Source organism: Diplodia seriata, assembly GCF_021436955.1.
Source record: "Diplodia seriata strain FDS-637 chromosome Unknown scaffold_4, whole genome shotgun sequence".
In the NCBI taxonomy this organism is placed as follows: Eukaryota; Fungi; Ascomycota; class Dothideomycetes; order Botryosphaeriales; family Botryosphaeriaceae; genus Diplodia; species Diplodia seriata.
This window is the reverse complement of record NW_027117311.1, coordinates 96,240-113,039: the sequence shown is the minus strand read 5'-3', so window position 1 is coordinate 113,039 and position 16,800 is coordinate 96,240. Positions and strand designations below refer to the sequence as shown.

The window sequence follows — 16,800 nt, the reverse complement described above, 5'->3', positions numbered from 1 at the left end:
AATGCACAACACATGTATCCATTTTGTACACTCGACAGTTCTTTAGATGCGTTCCCCTGCCTCTTCTTTTTAAGAAAAGAGAACTTCGAACGTAGTGGGAACTAAGCAAGGGAAATGAAAAGGGAAAAACAAGAAGAAAAAAGAAAAGAAAAGGTGGAAAGGAGAAAGAAATCAAAAAAAAAAAAAAGACGAAACAGTTTATCTTCCCACACAATGTATTTGTAAACCCCATCCCGGAACACCTAGCACGCCAGTGATATGATTGCTGTGTATGTGGTGAATTTTCCTTTTGCCCTTTTGATGCAGACAACATGATAATGTTCCTCTCGATTCTTCGAAACCAACCCGACACCCCTCCCTCCATCACTCAAGCTTTGGCCCCGCCATCCGGCTCACCATCATCTCCATCCTTCCCCTCACCGTCGTCTTTGCCCTTCCCCCTCGACGCCAAGAACATGGCCTTGAACTGAGCATTACTCTTGCTTCCCGATGCTTCCGTTCCCGTCTCTGCCATCTCCACATCTTTGCCAGCCGCTGACGCCGAGGGGCCCGTGGCCCTCTTGACCCCCAGTCCACCCTTTCCGCCTCTGCGACCACCTGGCACTCCGGGGCGGCTGACCCGCGGAGTCGGCTGCATGAACGTAGATTTTGACTCCACCTTCTTCTCATCCTTCTTCTTGCCCGACGGTCCGCCGCCGCCTAAACGATCAACCTTCTTCTCGGGGCCCGCCTTCTTCATTTCCTCCACCGTGCCAACGCGGACCCTCCTTCCTGGTTCGATCTCGTGGCCGTCGACCACCAAGCTGGCCTTTCCAACATCCGAAACGTTAGCGAACTCGATGATTGCGCCTTGGTGCTGAGGCATGAGAATGATCTTCCTCAACGCCCCGTGAGGCTCGACGAGAGAGCGAATACGCGCATCGTTGACCGTGTCCGGGATGTTCAGGAGGGCGATGGTGCGCTCGCGGCGGTCCCTCGGGGCTGTCGTCGTCCCATTCGTCTCGGCGGCAGTATCTCCAGAAGCAGAGCCGGGTTCAGGAGAGGCCGAAGTTTGGCCAATGATGGCAGTGGCTTGGCGTTTGCTGCCCTTGGGCTCCGAAATGCTGGAGCGGAGGATACGTCCTTTGAAATCCTTTGCATCCACAATGTCGGCTGCCTTCTTCGCATTCTCGGTTGAGTCGAACTCTCCGAAAGCAACACCCTTCATCTTTCCGCCAAGGTTCCTCGGAATGCGCACGTTCACGAATCCGTCCAATGCTGATAGAAGGTCCTGTACCTCCTGGTCCGTTGCGCTGTGCTCGATGTTTCCAATAAAGATCTCCCGACCCTCGTACTGAGCTCCTTCGCGGGCTTGCTTGTGAGCAGGATCCGAAACAGGTGCCTTGAGTCTGAGATTCTTTCCCAGCGGCTTGCCATCCATAGCCTTTGATGCTGCTTCCGCTTGCTGGGTGCTCGCGAATGTGACGTAACAGAAACGACGATGGGTGTTGAGCTTTAATGATGGGAAGCGCACCGAGACGATCTCACCGTGTTCCTTGAAAAGCTTCCGGATATACGCCTCATCGGCCTCGGGCGGATAGTTGGTGACGTATAGAGTGGCACCAGTCCCAACCGAGACCCTGACGCTTTCGCCTTCGAGGGGCTTTCCGTCGCGTGTGACCGCAGTCTTCACATCTTGCTGCGTTTCGAACTCAACCGTGGCTGATTGCGTGGAACCGTCGGCGTCGGGGGAAAGGCTGATGCTGTTAATATTACCGCAGCCGTTGAAGAACTGGCGGACTCTTGTTTGGGTGGCGGAAGACGGGATGTTCCTGACAATGACAGTCGTGTGCTCCCTGTCGCGTTTCAACTGAGCCGCTCCTGACGATGACGCCTCGAGGTCCATTGGCTCCACGCTTGCTTCCTCCGCTTGCCTGCTCTTCTTTGCAGCTGTCTCCTCGGCAATAGCGTCAACGTCCCGCTTTCGCTTCCCGTTCGCTGTAGCATCGTCGTAAGCCTCGGCAGCCACCTCGGTGGTAGCGAGTACCTGCTGTTGGTAAGCTGCGGCAGCTTCAGCTGCTTCTCTCTGGCGCCTGGCAGCCACGTCCGCCCTAGCCTTTTTTGCCTCGAAGACGGCGTAGCGGTACTCGTGAACGGACTCGTTCTGCTCACAATGGTTGATGAACATGTCGATGAGCGCCTCAGGCCAATCCATGGTGACGACCTTCTTGAGACCCTGGCGAAGAATGTTAGTAGCTTCGCGAGGCGACTCGAGCGATTGTCCGGCGTTCTCCTTGTCCCGCATGCACCATTTTGACCAGACGACCATCTCCCAGATGTAGTAGCGGTACCAGAAGTCATAGCTGTTCTCGAGGCGAGGGACGAGGGCTCTCCAGCAATCGCGGGCTGACTGTGGATGGCCGCTTTGGGTGATGAACTTGATGTTGATCCTCTCCAGACGATACTGAGGATCACCTTGGAAGTCCTTGCCGTATCTCTTCTCCCCAATCTCCTTGACGTGTTCCAAGGCCGATCGGATGCCAACTTCAGCAATGTCGACGTCGTCCTCGGACGAACGAGCATCGAAAGCCTTGCGGCGGAGGAAGCCGCACCATGCAATGTAGACCTTGAGCAGCTCTTCGAGACCGCCGACATCCAACAAACCCGTCTCGGTGGCGCTGTGCTTGACACTCTCCATCTCGTCGAAAGACCTGCCTTCTGCTTCGAGGGTGAGTAAACGGTGCGACCAGAGCTCTCCGGACCAGGGACAGTGACGGGTGCCCCTCTCAAGCACGGGCAGGACCTCGACGCCCGAGTCTGGATGCTCCATGAGCAGTTCGACGTAGTTTTGCCATATGGTGGCATCGATGGAGAAGCGAAGGGTGGCACGCTCAAACAAGGCATTGATGAGGTGGAAGCTGAAGACTCCCTTGTTGCGGAGCTCCCATTCTAGATAAGCTGAGTAAGCCTCCCACTCGGTATCCTTGTCTGCAGCCTTGACGGCCCTGTCAACCTTCAGCTCATGGTGCTCACGCAACGCAAACTGCTGCTTGGCCTGGCTTGCACGCTTGGTCATGGTCATCATGGTCTCCTCGTACTCGGAGTTGAAATAGCGGGAGATGAAGGTGGAGAACATCTGGAATGTCTCGTCCCACGTCGCATGGGGCTTGAGGAGGCGGTCGACAAAGGCGTTCTTGAGGTGGTGGAGCTTCTGGGGTTCCGGGCGAGCTTCCTGGTCTCTTAGCATGATCTCCATCCAGCGATCCCACACGAGATGGCTGTCGTTCATGTGCCATTGAGTGGCAGGCAGAGCCTGCTCCCAAACGTCCTTCATTGCCTGCCACGAGAAGACTTCCCGACCCAGCATCTTATCCTCCTCCGTCCAGTCTGCAGGCTCCACGTCAAAGGCGGCCGCCCACAGCCAGTACATGTAATCGCCGTACAGGCGCCAGAGCGTGGAGCTGCTGGGCTCCTCCTGCACGGACTTCAGACACAGCTCCATCAGGCTCAGGCGTTCCTCGGTGGAACGCGCCAGCATCTTCTCGTCGTTTATCCAGGCGACCCAGCTGTCCTCGCCTATCGCAAATTTTGCATGCATTGTATGGCGCGCGTGGCGGAGCTCGGAGAGCAGGCCGTAGGAGAAGGGATCGCGGGAGGCGTCGGGGGCGTCGGGCGGGCGGACATGGTCGCGGAGTCCCTTGGTGAGGAGCTCAACCAGGCGGATGTGTGACGTGTAGTCGTACGAGTTTTCCTTCAGCCTCGCGACCAGGTCGTTGATCTCCTTGTTGTCGGGGGCGGACAGCGAGTTCGCGTGGAAGACGCGCGGCTGCTCGTGCATGGTGATGTCCTTGGCCGAGGTGGAGGACATGGTGCGAGTGATGTTGTGGACGTTGTAGCTGTGGCGGGGTCAGCAGGAAGTTGGCGGGGGCCGGGGGACAAAGCGCCCGGCGAGGAAGGAGGGGACTCGGTACTCACCCAACGGAAGGAGCGCGCTGGAAGACCTGGGGCGACCGCAAGCCTTGGCTGCTCTGGCGAGTGGTCTGCTGGTGATGCTGCATGGACGCGAGATCTGCGCGGGTCAGCACTGTTGCCGCCGCGGGCGCGCGCAGCGGATCGCTCGTTCTCGACTCACCTGCCAGCGTATCCATGCCGGGGGTGGAGCCGTGTCGGTGCATGGACGGCGGCTGCGGGCGCTGCGCGGGCGGGGTGCGGGCTTCAGCGATGTGCGCGAGCGGACTCCTGATGTCGCTGGTGGGGGTGCTCGTCGCGCTCAGCATGCCGCGGCCATTGTGCGCCGGCGAGGGACCCGGCGACGGCGCATGCTGCACTTTCTGGTACTGCAGATACGAGTGGGACGTACTGGCCGAGGGCAGCTGCGGCAGCGGGATGTGCTGTGGCGGGGTCGGCTGGTGGTGCGGCGGGTGCTGCTGCAGCTGCTGGTGGTGGTGGTGGGCAAGCTGCTGCTGCTGGTGCTGCTGGTGCTGTTGCTGCTGCTGCTGCTGCTGCTGCTGCTGATGCGGGTGCTGATGCGGCGGCAGCTGTGGCGGCGGCGAGTACTGCTGGACCTGGCTCAGGCCCGACGACTTGCGCGACTTGGCCGGGCGGCCGGGGCGCTGGAGCGGCGACTGCGAGGGCTGGGGGCTGCGCAGCGGCGGCGTCTGCGATTCCTCTTTGGTCGGCGAGTCCTGGGGACTGAGGAGATTTGCGATGTTCATCTTTGCTTGGGGAGGACGGCGCGGTGGTCAGGTCCGGGAGGGGTGCGACATGGCCAGCTCGCCGGCGCGGGGAGGGATTGGAGATGCGTGGTTGTTGTCGTTGGATGATGATGGCTTAGGTCGCGCGCAGACGCCTCTCTGGAGCACTGGCTTGGGCCGAGTGAGGTCAATTGTGGGATCGCGCTAGCTGGGCCTCTGCCACACCTGGCCCACTCGTCAGCGGCTCGCTCGGGGCCTCACGCGATGCGATAGAGAGCTGCACGCGCGGGAAGGATGCGGCGCCCGGTGGTTGCAGCTGGCACGCCCGCGCTGACTATTGCGCCGTTCCTGGGTCTTGCGGAGGGAGGCAGCGCGCGCCGGCAGCCTGGTCTCGCATCACCCACGCGGAAAATCTCTGGCTGTATGCCCGGCCCGTCCAACCTCAGCACCCGCTCCCGCTGCAACCACACCCCCCAGCCATGAACGTGAGGATACCCGCGAGACGGCTGGCCCGGCCAGGTAAGCTGCCGATGCCCTGCTCGCTCCCAATGCCATGCCCCATTTCTCTGAATCCCCGCCGCCCTTGCACCACGCACACGACCCCAATCCGTTGCCTCCCCAGCTAACACCCTCCTCCCAGCCGTCTCCCTCCCCCTCACGCCCCGCCGTCCCTTCATCTCGGACATGTTCAGCAAACTCCGCAAGCGCGACGGGAGCGAGAAACCCGGATGGAACCCCCCGAAGCCCAAGGTCCAGAACCCGCTGCTGGACAACTACCTGCGCACCAAGCCCGACTCCAAGGCATCCGGGCAGCCGCAACCGCAGCAAGGCTCGCTCACCTCGGACTCCATCTTCGCCGACGAGCCCTCCGGGCCCCCGTCCCAGGACCAGGACGCGCCGGAAGCCACCGCCGCCGCCGACCACAGCGAGCTGTACCCGGGCCGCGACCGGGCAGCCATGGCGATGGCGCTGCACCCGGACCCGCGGGGCGACGCGCGGTGGGCGCGCAAGATGGTAATCCGGGAGACGCGGTACCGGGGACGGGTGACGCGGGCGGTGGCGCTGAAGCGCAGCGAGCGCGAGCAGCTGCTTGCGTCGCCGCTGATCAAGACGTCGGTCAAGAAGCTGGGCATGCTGGCCCGCCAGATCCAGGGCAAGCCCGTCGACGAGGCCATCCTGCAGATGCGCTTCAGCAAGAAGAAGGCCGCCAAGAAGGTGCTCGAGCACCTCGAGTACGCCCGCGACCACGCCGTCGTCTCGCGCGGCATGGGCCTCGGCGAGGCCGAGGGCACCAAGGGCGACCCCGTCGAGATTGAGCTCAAGGATGGCCGCAGGAAGCTGGTTGAGGATCGCACCGGCATCTATGTCGACCAGGCGTGGGTGGGGAGGGGCCCGTATGGCAAGGCGTATGATATTAGGGCGAGGGGACGTGTGAACGTCTTGCGGTTGCCGTCGACGAGTAAGTCATCGCATTTGCAAAGAAGGTCGTGGAAGCTAACGTGAATGCAGGCATCTCGGTGGTTTTGAAGGAGGAGGCGACGAGGATAAGGCAGTCCGAGGAGAGGGAGAAGAAGCGCGCCAACCGTAAGGTGTGGACACACCTGCCTGACAGGCCCATTCAACAACAGCGCCAGCACCTGCTGTGGTAGACTATCGCCAAGATATGGGCTGATGGCCGTACATGTAAGGGTCTGTGGTCTTATGTCCCGTGTAACAATACATGAAACCTTTTGTGAAAGATACTTGCCGGTGAAGGCATGTAAACGTTTTTCCCCTTTCAAATGTCGTGGTACGATTTCAAAACTTTTCCTGCCCTGAAAGCATGTCATGTTTTTGCACGCCCACCAGATATCACTAAATATCCTCCCCAGAAGTAATGTGCCCGTCCAAAAACGCCAACGCTATGCAAGAGGTGTTGCCACACTCATATCCCTTCACACCCAGGTCTTCCACTTTTTCATAAACTATAGCCGAACCGCACCAGTAACGAGAAAACGAACCCAGGGTGCATTGCCTATGCCTGACTTGTTCCAGCCATCAACATTTCGAGCATGCCCTGTGTACTCCACGCTTGTTGGCTGATTTCGGCATTTCTCCTGACCTTGTCGTGTAGCTGATCAACCAGAGCATCAATCTCCGCACTCTGACCCATCTCCTCAGAGTACAGATCCAGCAGCACGAATGCCACATCCGTAGCGAGCTGCACGTGACGAGGGTCACCGATGCTCTTGTTGAGCCACTTGAGGACGGGCTGAAGGGTGATCTCATCACGGCCATTCAGAGCCGTGCGCAGTGCGGAACGGTGGCGAAGAGCTGTAAGGAGGGTGAGAGTGTCCTGCTTAGACGGGTTCTAAAGTTATCGTCAGTTTAAATTTCAGGGCAAAAATAGACCGCCCAAGGATAACGTACCTGAGCCTCAAGGACGAGATCAAGTGCCTTTTCATACTGGCCCTTGCGAAGGGCTGTCTCCCACTTGCTCATGTTCTTGATCTTGCCGCGCTCGTTTCCGTCGATGATGATATCCGCGCCCTCGCCAGTGAAATCCCGTCCACGCAACCTCTTCTCCCAACCCTTGCCCCTCTTCTTGTTCTTGCGGTCATATTCTTCAAGTTTTCCCTCCATGAGCGCCTTCATCTCCTTGGCCCGCTCGCGGGCTGCCACCTTCTGCTGGCCAGATAATCTCGTCTTGAGCGACAGAATGCCATTCTCCATACCGACAGCCAAATGCTTGTCTTCCCTCTCGGTGCCCGATGCAATCACCCCGAGAGACAGAATAGGCGAGGGGTACTTGAAGCCAGCAACGACATTCCAGCCGGTCGTCTCAAAAACCTTGACATGGCCATCCAACCCACCACTGAGAACTCGTTCGCCATTGTTCGCCAGCGCCAGACTCGTGACGGTCTTTTGGTGGTTGCGCAGCAGCTGGAGGGGACGGCCAGCCACCAGATCGAGCACGGAAATAGTGTTCTCGGCCGAGGCGAGCAGCGTGGTGCCGGATGGCAGAGGGAGGACGCTCTCAACAGCGGCGGCATGCTTGAACGTCATAACAGCCTTCCCTCTGATTCTCGGGTCCCACAGGCGGACCGTCTGGTCGTAACTGCCCGAGAACAGCAGGTCGGCCGCCTGTCCGGGCATGAAACCACCGCATCGCACGTAATCCTGGTGTCCCACGAACGTCTGGGTGCTCTTGTCGGAGGGCAGGTCCCACAGGCGCACGGTGGTGTCGTCGGACGCGCTCATGAGGGTCGTCAGCTCGGCCGGGCTCCACTTGGTGACGTGGACGGGCTGCTTGTGCTCCTTCCAGGTCTTGAGGATGGCGCGCGAGTTGACGTCGAAGGCCTGGATGGCGCCGCTGTCGCCGCCGGCCAGCAGCACGCGGCCGTCGCGGCGGATGTCGCCGCTGTGGGCGCGGTCCTCGACGCCGAAGCGGGTGATGGTCTTGACGACCTTGCGCGTGCGGCTGCTGAAGACCTGCACGCGGCCGCCCGACGTCACGGCGAACGTCTCCGGGCTGTTGAGCTGCGTCGCCGAGGGCGCGAACGGCGGCGCCGAGATGTGCGTGACGGGCGACGAGTGCGGCGACGGCAGCAGCAGCTGCGACGCGAACGTCTTCCAGTACTTCTGCTCGGGCGTCAGGGCGGACGGCGCCGCGGGCAGCTTGACGGGCTGCAGCGGCCGGACTTCTGTTGCCATTGTCGCGTGTGGGAGGGAGCGTGGGCCGGGGGAATGGGGGCGTGCTGGTGGTGGTCGTGGGTGCGCAACGCGGGAGATATTTTTCTGAAGCAATGACGCCGGATCCCTGCAAATCTTGGCGGCGCGCGTGTCAGGACTCAGGGCTCGCGTTCGGTCCCCCGGTCCCCAGATTCACCGGCCCTCCAGACAACCGCATCCTGCTTTCCGGCCTCTCTCGCGTATTTGCGTGCCAATTCCGCTCGCTATCAATCTCTGGTGTACTCGCAACTCTCGTATCGTCATCAATACTCCTGTCACACAGCACCATGGACCCCGGGGATCCAGCTATGCATGCCGACGACCCGCAACCTTCCATCTTCCGCTGGGTTCTTGGCTTCCTGCTTGTCGGAGCGGCATGGGGAATGACCACGCCCTTCATGCGGCGGGCTGCCGTCAACTACACTCCACCGGCCCGTCCGTATGTGACCGATCCGAGCGTACCATGGCTGAAACGCAAGCTATGGGGTGTCATATACGCCGTGATCGACCTTTTGCGGCGGCCGGCTTATGCGGTGCCACTGCTGATTAATATTACCGGGAGCATCTGGTTCTTCTTGCTACTTGGTTCTGCCGGTAAGTGCAATAAAAGATAACCATGCAGCACTCCATTGGCTAATCGTGTGCATTGCAGAGCTCAGTCTTATGGTCCCCATCACGAACTCCTGCGCATTCCTATTCACCGTCTTGGGCGAGTGGTTGGCAGAGCGCAAGGTTATTGAGAGAGGTAAGCAAGAGACTGCCTGGTTGACTCCAAAGCCGATACTCACATTCAGTTCTAGATACTTGGTTTGGAATGGCGCTGGTGCTCGGAGGCATTGCTTTGTGCGTGACTGCAAAGAGATAGATCGTGTTTTGTTCGCTGTTCTTATTCTCCTCCATTTGTGGTATCTATACAATTACATGATTTCTACAGACATCTATACACTCATTTCTTTTCCTCGCTCTCTTGCAAGAGGACCATCTGCTGGACCTCCTGATCGCTCATCCACTGCCTAACACTCTCCATGGCTTTTTCCAGATTGTCACCTCCTTCAATCACGTCATCCAATCCATGGATCGTCAGCCCACTACGGTGGTCTGTCACCCGCTGCTGCCCCCAGTTGTACGTCCTGATCTTATGCTCACGGCCCATCTTGGCAACGCCTATGACGCTCCTCCGCAAGTTCAGCGCCTCCTCTTCCCTGGCTTCCCGCCTCAACTGCGCTATTCTCGACCGCAGCACCTGCCATGCCTTGTCCCTATTCGCTCTTTGCGACCTGGAGTCCTGAATTGCTGCCACCGTCCCGGTCGGAATATGCGTCAACCGCACCGCCGACTCGGTCTTGTTGACATGCTGTCCGCCCGCCCCGCTCGCCCTCATGATATCCGTGCGCACCTCCTTCGGATCGATGAAATAATCGCTATTCGGGTCCTCGAAATCCATATTCGCCCCCGCGCCTTCGGGGAAACTCGGCAGCACCAGCACGCTCGCCGAGCTAGTATGCGTGCGCCCTTTACTCTCGGTGGCGGGCACGCGCTGGACGCGGTGGACGCCGGCCTCGCAGCGGAAGCGGGCGTAGGCGCCGTCGTCGTCGACCTCGAGGATGGCCTCCTGCAGCGGGGCGTCGGAGCCGCGCGGGTCGCCCATGCCGTCGGCGTCCTCGTACTTGACCAGGTACGCGCGCAGCCCGCGCCGCGCGCAGTACGCCTGGTACATGCGCAGCAGGTCCGCCGCGAACAGCGCCGCCTCGGACCCGCCCGCGCCCGGCCGGATCTCCAGCATGCACGGCAGGTGCGCGAACGGGTGCCTGGGCACCAGGCTGCCCGTCAGCGTCTGCGAGGCCCGCTCGAGCTGGGCCGCCGTGTCGGGCAGGTCGTCGGCGGCGAGGTCGCGCAGCTCGGCGTCGGCGGTGGGGTCGTTGACGAGGCTGCGGAGCTCGGTGAGGGACTGCGGCGCACGCGGTTGGTGGAGAGGTTAGAGGACGGCGGTTGTGGTGTTTGGAGATGCCCGTTGGGGTCGCAAACCTCGTTCGCCTTCTCCCATTCTTGCAGAGCCGCGACGATGGGAGCTGCTTCGCCGGCCTTCTTGGCGGTGCGGGTGTCGAAGCTGTCGACGAGCTTCTCGGATAGCTGGGCATGCTCGGCGGCGACGGCGCGGGCGCGCTTGAGCACGGCAGATGAAATGGAATTCGGAGATGCGCTGGTGGTCTGGCGGCGCACAAAGGCGGCGGACCTAGCGGGGAAGGAGGAGCGCAGCAGGCATCGGCGGCAGATCCAGCCTGCGGCGGCGTTCATGGCGAGAATTGGGTGTCGGGTTAAACTTTTGGAGCTGAGCGTCACACAGCGGCCACAGCATCGGCCCGTGTGTTCGGTTGGCCGGGGCTTGGCAGGGACCGCGGGGCCAGGCACCCAGGCCAGCCCACCTCTCTCCCGCGGCCAACAGCTGCTCGGCTGGCTGGCAAGTCCTTCGTCTGTCACTGCCTTCTCAATCCGGCTAATCGCAGATGCGCAGTCGGCCTGTCACGGTGATGCCGAGGGACAGGGCCGGTTGAATGGGCCGCGCCCGTGGTGAATAACGTAATGATGAAGGACCCCGCATAGGCAGCTGGACCGGAGATATCGAGCTCAAGGTGGGATGTGACTCTATCTGTAAACTTCTAGATCGTCGTCTCCGTTGTCGCAACTTTTCTTTGCTCTCATATTGATCGTCACACTTTCCCATTGCGCTTCTCTGGCTTCCGCATCGATCGTCAACACGCTTGAAAGATACCGTCCAGTCTCCAGCATGCCTCTAAATCCACAGGCCATCTATCCGGCCACGGACCCGGACTTCATCCAATTCCCCAGCCGCCGAAGCACCGTCCACAGCACCAAGGGCATCGTCTCGTCCACTCAGCCGCTCGCAACCCAAGCCGGGATCCGCATCCTGCGCCAGGGTGGCAACTGCGCCGTAAGCCGCCGCATCGAGTTCTCCAAACGACCATCTGACACGGGCAAAACGCACAGGATGCCGCCGTCGCGGTCGCGGCGGCGCTCAACATGACGGAGCCGGGCAGCACGGGCATCGGCGGCGACTGCTTCTGCCTCTTCTACGACGCCAAGACGAAGAAGGTGCACGCCATGAACGGCTCGGGGCGGGCGGGCGCCGACGTCTCGCTCGAGAGCATCCGCAAGGACCTGGGCATCGCGCCGGGCGTCGTCGGCAGCATCCCGATGACGAGCGTGCACGCGGTGACGGTGCCCGGCGCCGCGGCCGGCTGGGTCGATGCCGTCGAGCGCTTCGGCAGCGGCAGGCTGTCGCTCGAGGACATCCTGGCGCCCGCCGTCGAGCTGGGCGAGGAGGGCTTCCCCGTGTCCGAGCTGAGCAGCACGTTTTGGCACAACAGCGAGCAGACCATCAGGAATGCGAGCCCCAATTTTGCCGAGATGCTGAAGAAAGACCCCGCCGCGAAGGACGGCTGCAGGGCGCCGAGGCCGGGCGAGATCTTCAAGAACCCGACGCTGGCGAACACGTTCAGGCTGTTGGCGAAGAATGGGAAGAAGGGGTTCTATGAGGGGCCGGTTGCAGAGGCGCTGATCAAGGTTGTGCAGGACCTCGGAGGCCGCCTTACTCTGCAGGACTTGAAGAAGCATGCGGAGCTGGGCAGTGAGCCGGTGGATGCCATCTCGCTGAAGTTCCACGGGCAGGGGGTCGGGGAGCTGCACAAGGAGCACATGCATGACGGAGGAGACGAAGGCGTGGAGGTGTGGGAGCACCCGCCCAACGGGCAGGGCATCGTGGCGCTGATGGCATTGGGCATGCTGCAGGAGCTGGAGAAGGCGGGCAAGGTCTCCAGGTTCACGCACAAGGACCACAACTCGGCAGAGCACCTGCACGCCGTCATCGAGACGCTCCGCATCGCGTTTGCGGATGCCAGCTGGTGGGTCACGGATCCGAACGTGGAGACGGTGCCCACCAAGGAGCTCATCTCGCAGGCATACCTGGCCGAACGCGCGAAGCTCTTCAACCCCGCGAGTGCGTCGGACATCCCAGACCACGGCTCGCCGGCGCACAGCCACAGCGACACGGTGTACTTCTGCTGCACGGACAGCGAGGGCAACGGCATCTCGTTCATCAACAGCAACTACGGCGGCTACGGCACGGCCATCATCCCGCAGGGCTGCGGCTTCACGCTGCAGAACCGCGGAGCCAACTTCAGCCTGCAGGACGGCCACCCCAACGTCATCAAGCCCGGCAAGCGCCCCTACCACACCATCATCCCGGCCCTGATCACCAACCCGTCCGACGGCAGCCTGCACTCCGTCTACGGCGTCATGGGCGGCTTCATGCAGCCGCAGGGCCACGTCCAGGTGCTGCTGAACATGCTGGTCTTCGGCCACTCGCCGCAGACGGCCCTGGACGCCCCGCGCGTGTGCATCGGCGCGGGCATGCCGGACCAGCGCAACGAGCAGAAGGCGGTTGACCGGACCGTGTATCTGGAGGACGGCATCCGGCCGGATGTGGTGGAGAAGCTGAAGGCCATGGGCCACCAGGTCGAGGTGGTGGAGGGGCACCAGCGAGGACTATTTGGAAGGGGCCAGCTGATCAGGTGTCATGTGGAAGACGGGCAGACGGTGTGGAGCGCCGGCAGCGATCCTCGCGGGGACGGAGCGGCGATGCCAGTGTGATTGACACTATGTAGAGATGTTAGATGAGACGTGTGAAACAGGAGGCGAATAACAAAGCAACAAAGATGGCGCCGCCACGTGCCCGTCCGGGGAAAGACTAGGGTTCATCAGCAGGGCCGGGGGAAGCCGCACCCGGCCCGTGCGCGGCGAAAGTAACAGGCCTGCTTCCATCCTCTTCACCAGCCGTCCAACTGCACCTCCATCCCAAACTTTTTCAACAACACCGCCCCCGCGCACCCGCTTGTACCAGTGCCCTCGACGGTCGTTACTCGATTGTGCTCAACCATCGCTGCTGCTGCTCGGTAAGTCGCGCCCGGCGCAACCTGCAACCTGGCGCCTTGATGAGGGGCATGCCAGGGCTGTGCATCATCATTGACTAACTCGGACCTCCAGCCCGGCGAGACGATCTACACACAACCCCTGCGCCCCCAGCGACCGCAGGCCGAACGCTACCGGCACCCCGAACACACGCCTCCCCCATGGACTCGATGCGCAGCCTCAACACGTCGCTGCCCTCGGCGCGCCGCCGCCCGCAGCCGCCGGCTCAGCTCCTGCAGGCCTTCAAGACGGCCGCGCTGCAGGTCACCAACCTGTACAAGGCCGCCGCCACCGACCGCGACGCCGCCCACGAGGAGGGCTACCAGGCCGCGCTGGAGGACATGCTGAGCTTCCTGGACAACGAGAACCTGGGCGTCGGCGACGGCGAGGGCTGGCGGGTGCGCCAATGGGTGACGGAGAAGCTGCAGGAGGGCATGGCGAGCGGCAACCACATCGACAGCGACGACGAGAACACCACCACAAACAACACTCCCGCCAGCCACCACCAACAACAACAGGACGACGATCACCACGCCAAGCCCGCCATTCGACGGAGCTCCTCCTCGCCCATCATCCAACATGGCCGCGCCGAGGACCCCGCCGTTTCCGCCGTCCCGCCCGCCGTCGCCTCCGTGTCGCCCGAGCCTGCCTCCCACGCCACGGCCCCCGAGCGGCCCGCCTTCGACGCCACCCTGCCCAAGGGCGACTTCACGTTCCGGGCCGCGCAGCCGCTGCCCGCGCAGAGCGATCTGGACATGGACCACGAAGCGGAAGACGAGGAGGATGAGGAAAACAATGCCGCCGCCGCCGCCATGCCCGCCCACCAGATCAACGTCTTCCCCCGCCACCATGGCCGCGCCACCCACCACCACCACCATCACCACCACCGCAGCGCCAATGGCATCAACCGGTCCAACCACGCCAGAGACGGGAATCGCAACAGCGCCGCCGCAACCGCGGCTGCTGTGGCGCAGATCAACAGTATTGGCCAAGGAGCGGGACTGAAGAGGCGAGCGCCGTTCGGCGACTTTTTCGACATCACAGGAGTAAACAACGGGAAGGACAATTTTGGAGGAGGGGGGAAGAGGGGGAGGTTCACGTAATTGGTTTCTCACGTCATCATCGCCACTTAGCATCATTGCATCGACAGGGTTTAGAGGGGGGAGAGTGGGGGGCGTTGTAGAACGCTACATACTGCAATGGGGTCTCTTTTACTCTCTCTCGGTGAAGGGGATATTCTTTTCCGGTGTTTTTTTTTTGTTCGTTCGCGGGCGGGGTCTATACAAGTCGAGGATATCCATATACCACAGGGCAGCAGTGCCGGCATAGGAAGCATACTACGGGAGTTTTGCAAGGGGCTAACGTTCTTTCTCTTCTTGTTGTGTTATTGCGGATGTTTGGGATGGGTTCTGTTCGCATCATGTGGGGAGCTGCATTTGTCACGCCGGGGGCCTTTGCTTCGGTATCGGTGGATGGAGAGTAGGATGATGAGTCACAATGAACCGGATTATTGGGTTGGAGAGGGGGCACCATCGAGGGATCCTTTTGTGTGTGGGTTTTTTGCTGCATGTTCGCTTCGACGCTACTCTCCCATCTGGTTGGGGAATTTGGTACTCGGGATTTGACGGGTTGTTGTTAGCGGTGGTGGATGTTCAATACCCAAATTTATGTGTCGGTCGGTGTGGCTGGCTGCACACTATGCTGTCGAGTGCGTTTCGGCACGGTCACATGTTCTTTTGCGTCACGTCAGGCGGTGTTTGACCACTGGCGTGAGTGGCGTTATGATTGTCAGAAAATGGGTAATCACGTTCCCGGCGGACCAGTGAATTGAAGGAACCATTCTTGATGATGTTTATCCCTTCGCCACTACAACGCAGATGCTGCACAAGCATTGAGCGGAGATTGTCAATCCTCATTATCTCCCAGCGAATCTTGAAATACAACCTGTCGTGTAATTGCTTAACAGAGCAGAGATGCCCACCTTTTGCGCTTTCCTAATCCCATAAAGTTGCGCCAAAAAAAAAAAAAAAAAGAAACGCCACCCAATGCACCAGAGACCGGCCATGATGCCTCCACCCGATCACCTTCCTTCCCTTCCTCCACATCCATCCACCCACCCATCCGTCCACCCACAAACTTCATCGCAGCCTCAGTATCCCCACCCGCAACAAACCCCTCCCCTCCTTCCCCTCCCGCCAGATGAATAGACGTCGATCGGTTCAATTTTCTCAATTCACCAACCGATACACCCCCAACCCCACCAACACGCCCGCCAGCCCCGTCACGCCCGCCCTCCGCGCGCGCAGCCCAGCCGCCGTTTTATGCGCCAGCACCCCCGCGCGCTCCCGCCGCAGCTGCGCGTGCCCCGACACGTAGCTGTAGACGCCGAGCCCGATGAATGCGCCGGCGCCTGTTTGAACCCCGTCATGTCAGTCAGTCGGCTGTTGGGGTTTCTGTGTGGGTGAGGGCGAGGGCGGGGGCGGGGCGGGGTGGGGTGGGTGGGGAGAGGACGGGAAGGAGGAGGAGGGGAGGGGAGGGGCTGAGGGGAGGGTGAGGAGGGGGGGAGAGGGAGGGAAGAGCGTAGGGACCGTACCCATCACCCGGCATGGCGTGCAGTCGTCGATGCGTTGCTTGTCCTCCTCCAGCATCTTGCTGAGCGGCGGCGGTTGCTGCTCGATGGGGAGGGCGGGCGCGCGGTGTTGGGCGGCGAGGGTGGCGGCGTCGGCGGAGGCGTTTTTGGACATGGTGGCTGCCTCTCTCTTTTTTTTTGGTGGTGTTCGTTCTCGTTGCCGGTGGTGGTGGTGGTTTTGCGGTGGGCTGGGCGGATGGGGCGGGAGGTTTGGGAGCGCGTGGCGCGGCGTGGCGTGGTGTCGTGTCGTGTCGTGTGGTGCCTGGGAGGAGTTGGGTGAGGCGGGCGGGACGGGAGACGCGACGACGCGATTGCGATTGCGATGCGGTTGTTGGCGCGAGTCATGTCGGCCATGACGGCATGGGCGGATGATTGCTTCGAACACTACAACGAACATGTCACTCTGGGTGAGTCAAGGATTGAGAGGTTGAGGATAATTTTGGTGTGGGATTCTGTACCATTCGAGGACGTGGTCGCCTTTACAGAAAAAATTAATATTGCGTGTTGAGCAATTAAGGCTGGTGAAAAAAAAAAAAAAAGGACGGCCTCACAACACACATGCATACAAGTACTAAGACAAAGAGGCGATAGCATTACTAACTGGAAAGATGCTTGTTCTCCAGCATTGACTCAAAAGGACGCCAACGAAAGGAGACAGAAAAAAGTGGAAACAGAACAAATACTACAATTCGCTACCATAGAACGGAAGAGCAAAAAGTCAGTCCCATAAGGAACTTATAAAACCCCCTTTCGAAGATTTTCCCCCTTCAGTGAAGGTGGTGAGAGTGGGTGAGCACTCTC

At 60.8% G+C, this 16,800-nt stretch overlaps 6 protein-coding genes across 6 annotated transcripts; 3 read left to right on the top strand and 3 right to left on the bottom strand.

Annotated features, from left to right (window-relative positions):
- Positions 1-367: 367 nt before the first annotated feature.
- PRP24 (Splicing factor) lies at positions 368-4,154 on the bottom strand (the record flags this gene model as incomplete). The annotated part of the gene is made up of 3 exons (XM_066775364.1): positions 368-3,875; positions 3,955-4,048; positions 4,112-4,154. The coding sequence occupies 3 exons, from the start codon at positions 4,152-4,154 to the stop codon at positions 368-370; spliced, it is 3,645 nt and encodes a 1,214-aa protein (XP_066633245.1).
- Positions 4,155-5,152: 998 nt separating this feature from the next.
- Positions 5,153-6,322, top strand: mrpl22 (mitochondrial 54S ribosomal protein uL22m; the record flags this gene model as incomplete). Its single annotated transcript, XM_066775363.1, has 3 exons — positions 5,153-5,192; positions 5,314-6,132; positions 6,183-6,322. 3 exons carry the CDS (start codon positions 5,153-5,155, stop codon positions 6,320-6,322), a joined length of 999 nt encoding a protein of 332 aa, XP_066633244.1.
- Positions 6,323-6,687: 365 nt separating this feature from the next.
- On the bottom strand, positions 6,688-8,366 carry utp15 (U3 small nucleolar RNA-associated protein 15; the record flags this gene model as incomplete). The annotated part of the gene is made up of 2 exons (XM_066775362.1): positions 6,688-7,023; positions 7,083-8,366. The coding sequence occupies 2 exons, from the start codon at positions 8,364-8,366 to the stop codon at positions 6,688-6,690; spliced, it is 1,620 nt and encodes a 539-aa protein (XP_066633243.1).
- Positions 8,367-9,330: 964 nt separating this feature from the next.
- MRF1 (Peptide chain release factor 1, mitochondrial) lies at positions 9,331-10,679 on the bottom strand (the record flags this gene model as incomplete). The annotated part of the gene is made up of 2 exons (XM_066775361.1): positions 9,331-10,332; positions 10,410-10,679. The coding sequence occupies 2 exons, from the start codon at positions 10,677-10,679 to the stop codon at positions 9,331-9,333; spliced, it is 1,272 nt and encodes a 423-aa protein (XP_066633242.1).
- Positions 10,680-11,169: 490 nt separating this feature from the next.
- Positions 11,170-13,052, top strand: SLS55_003896 (uncharacterized protein; the record flags this gene model as incomplete). Its single annotated transcript, XM_066775360.1, has 2 exons — positions 11,170-11,334; positions 11,391-13,052. 2 exons carry the CDS (start codon positions 11,170-11,172, stop codon positions 13,050-13,052), a joined length of 1,827 nt encoding a protein of 608 aa, XP_066633241.1.
- A 23-nt stretch (positions 13,053-13,075) lies between these two features.
- Positions 13,076-14,473, top strand: SLS55_003895 (uncharacterized protein; the record flags this gene model as incomplete). The annotated part of the gene is made up of 2 exons (XM_066775359.1): positions 13,076-13,082; positions 13,494-14,473. The coding sequence occupies 2 exons, from the start codon at positions 13,076-13,078 to the stop codon at positions 14,471-14,473; spliced, it is 987 nt and encodes a 328-aa protein (XP_066633240.1).
- Positions 14,474-16,800: the final 2,327 nt, after the last annotated feature.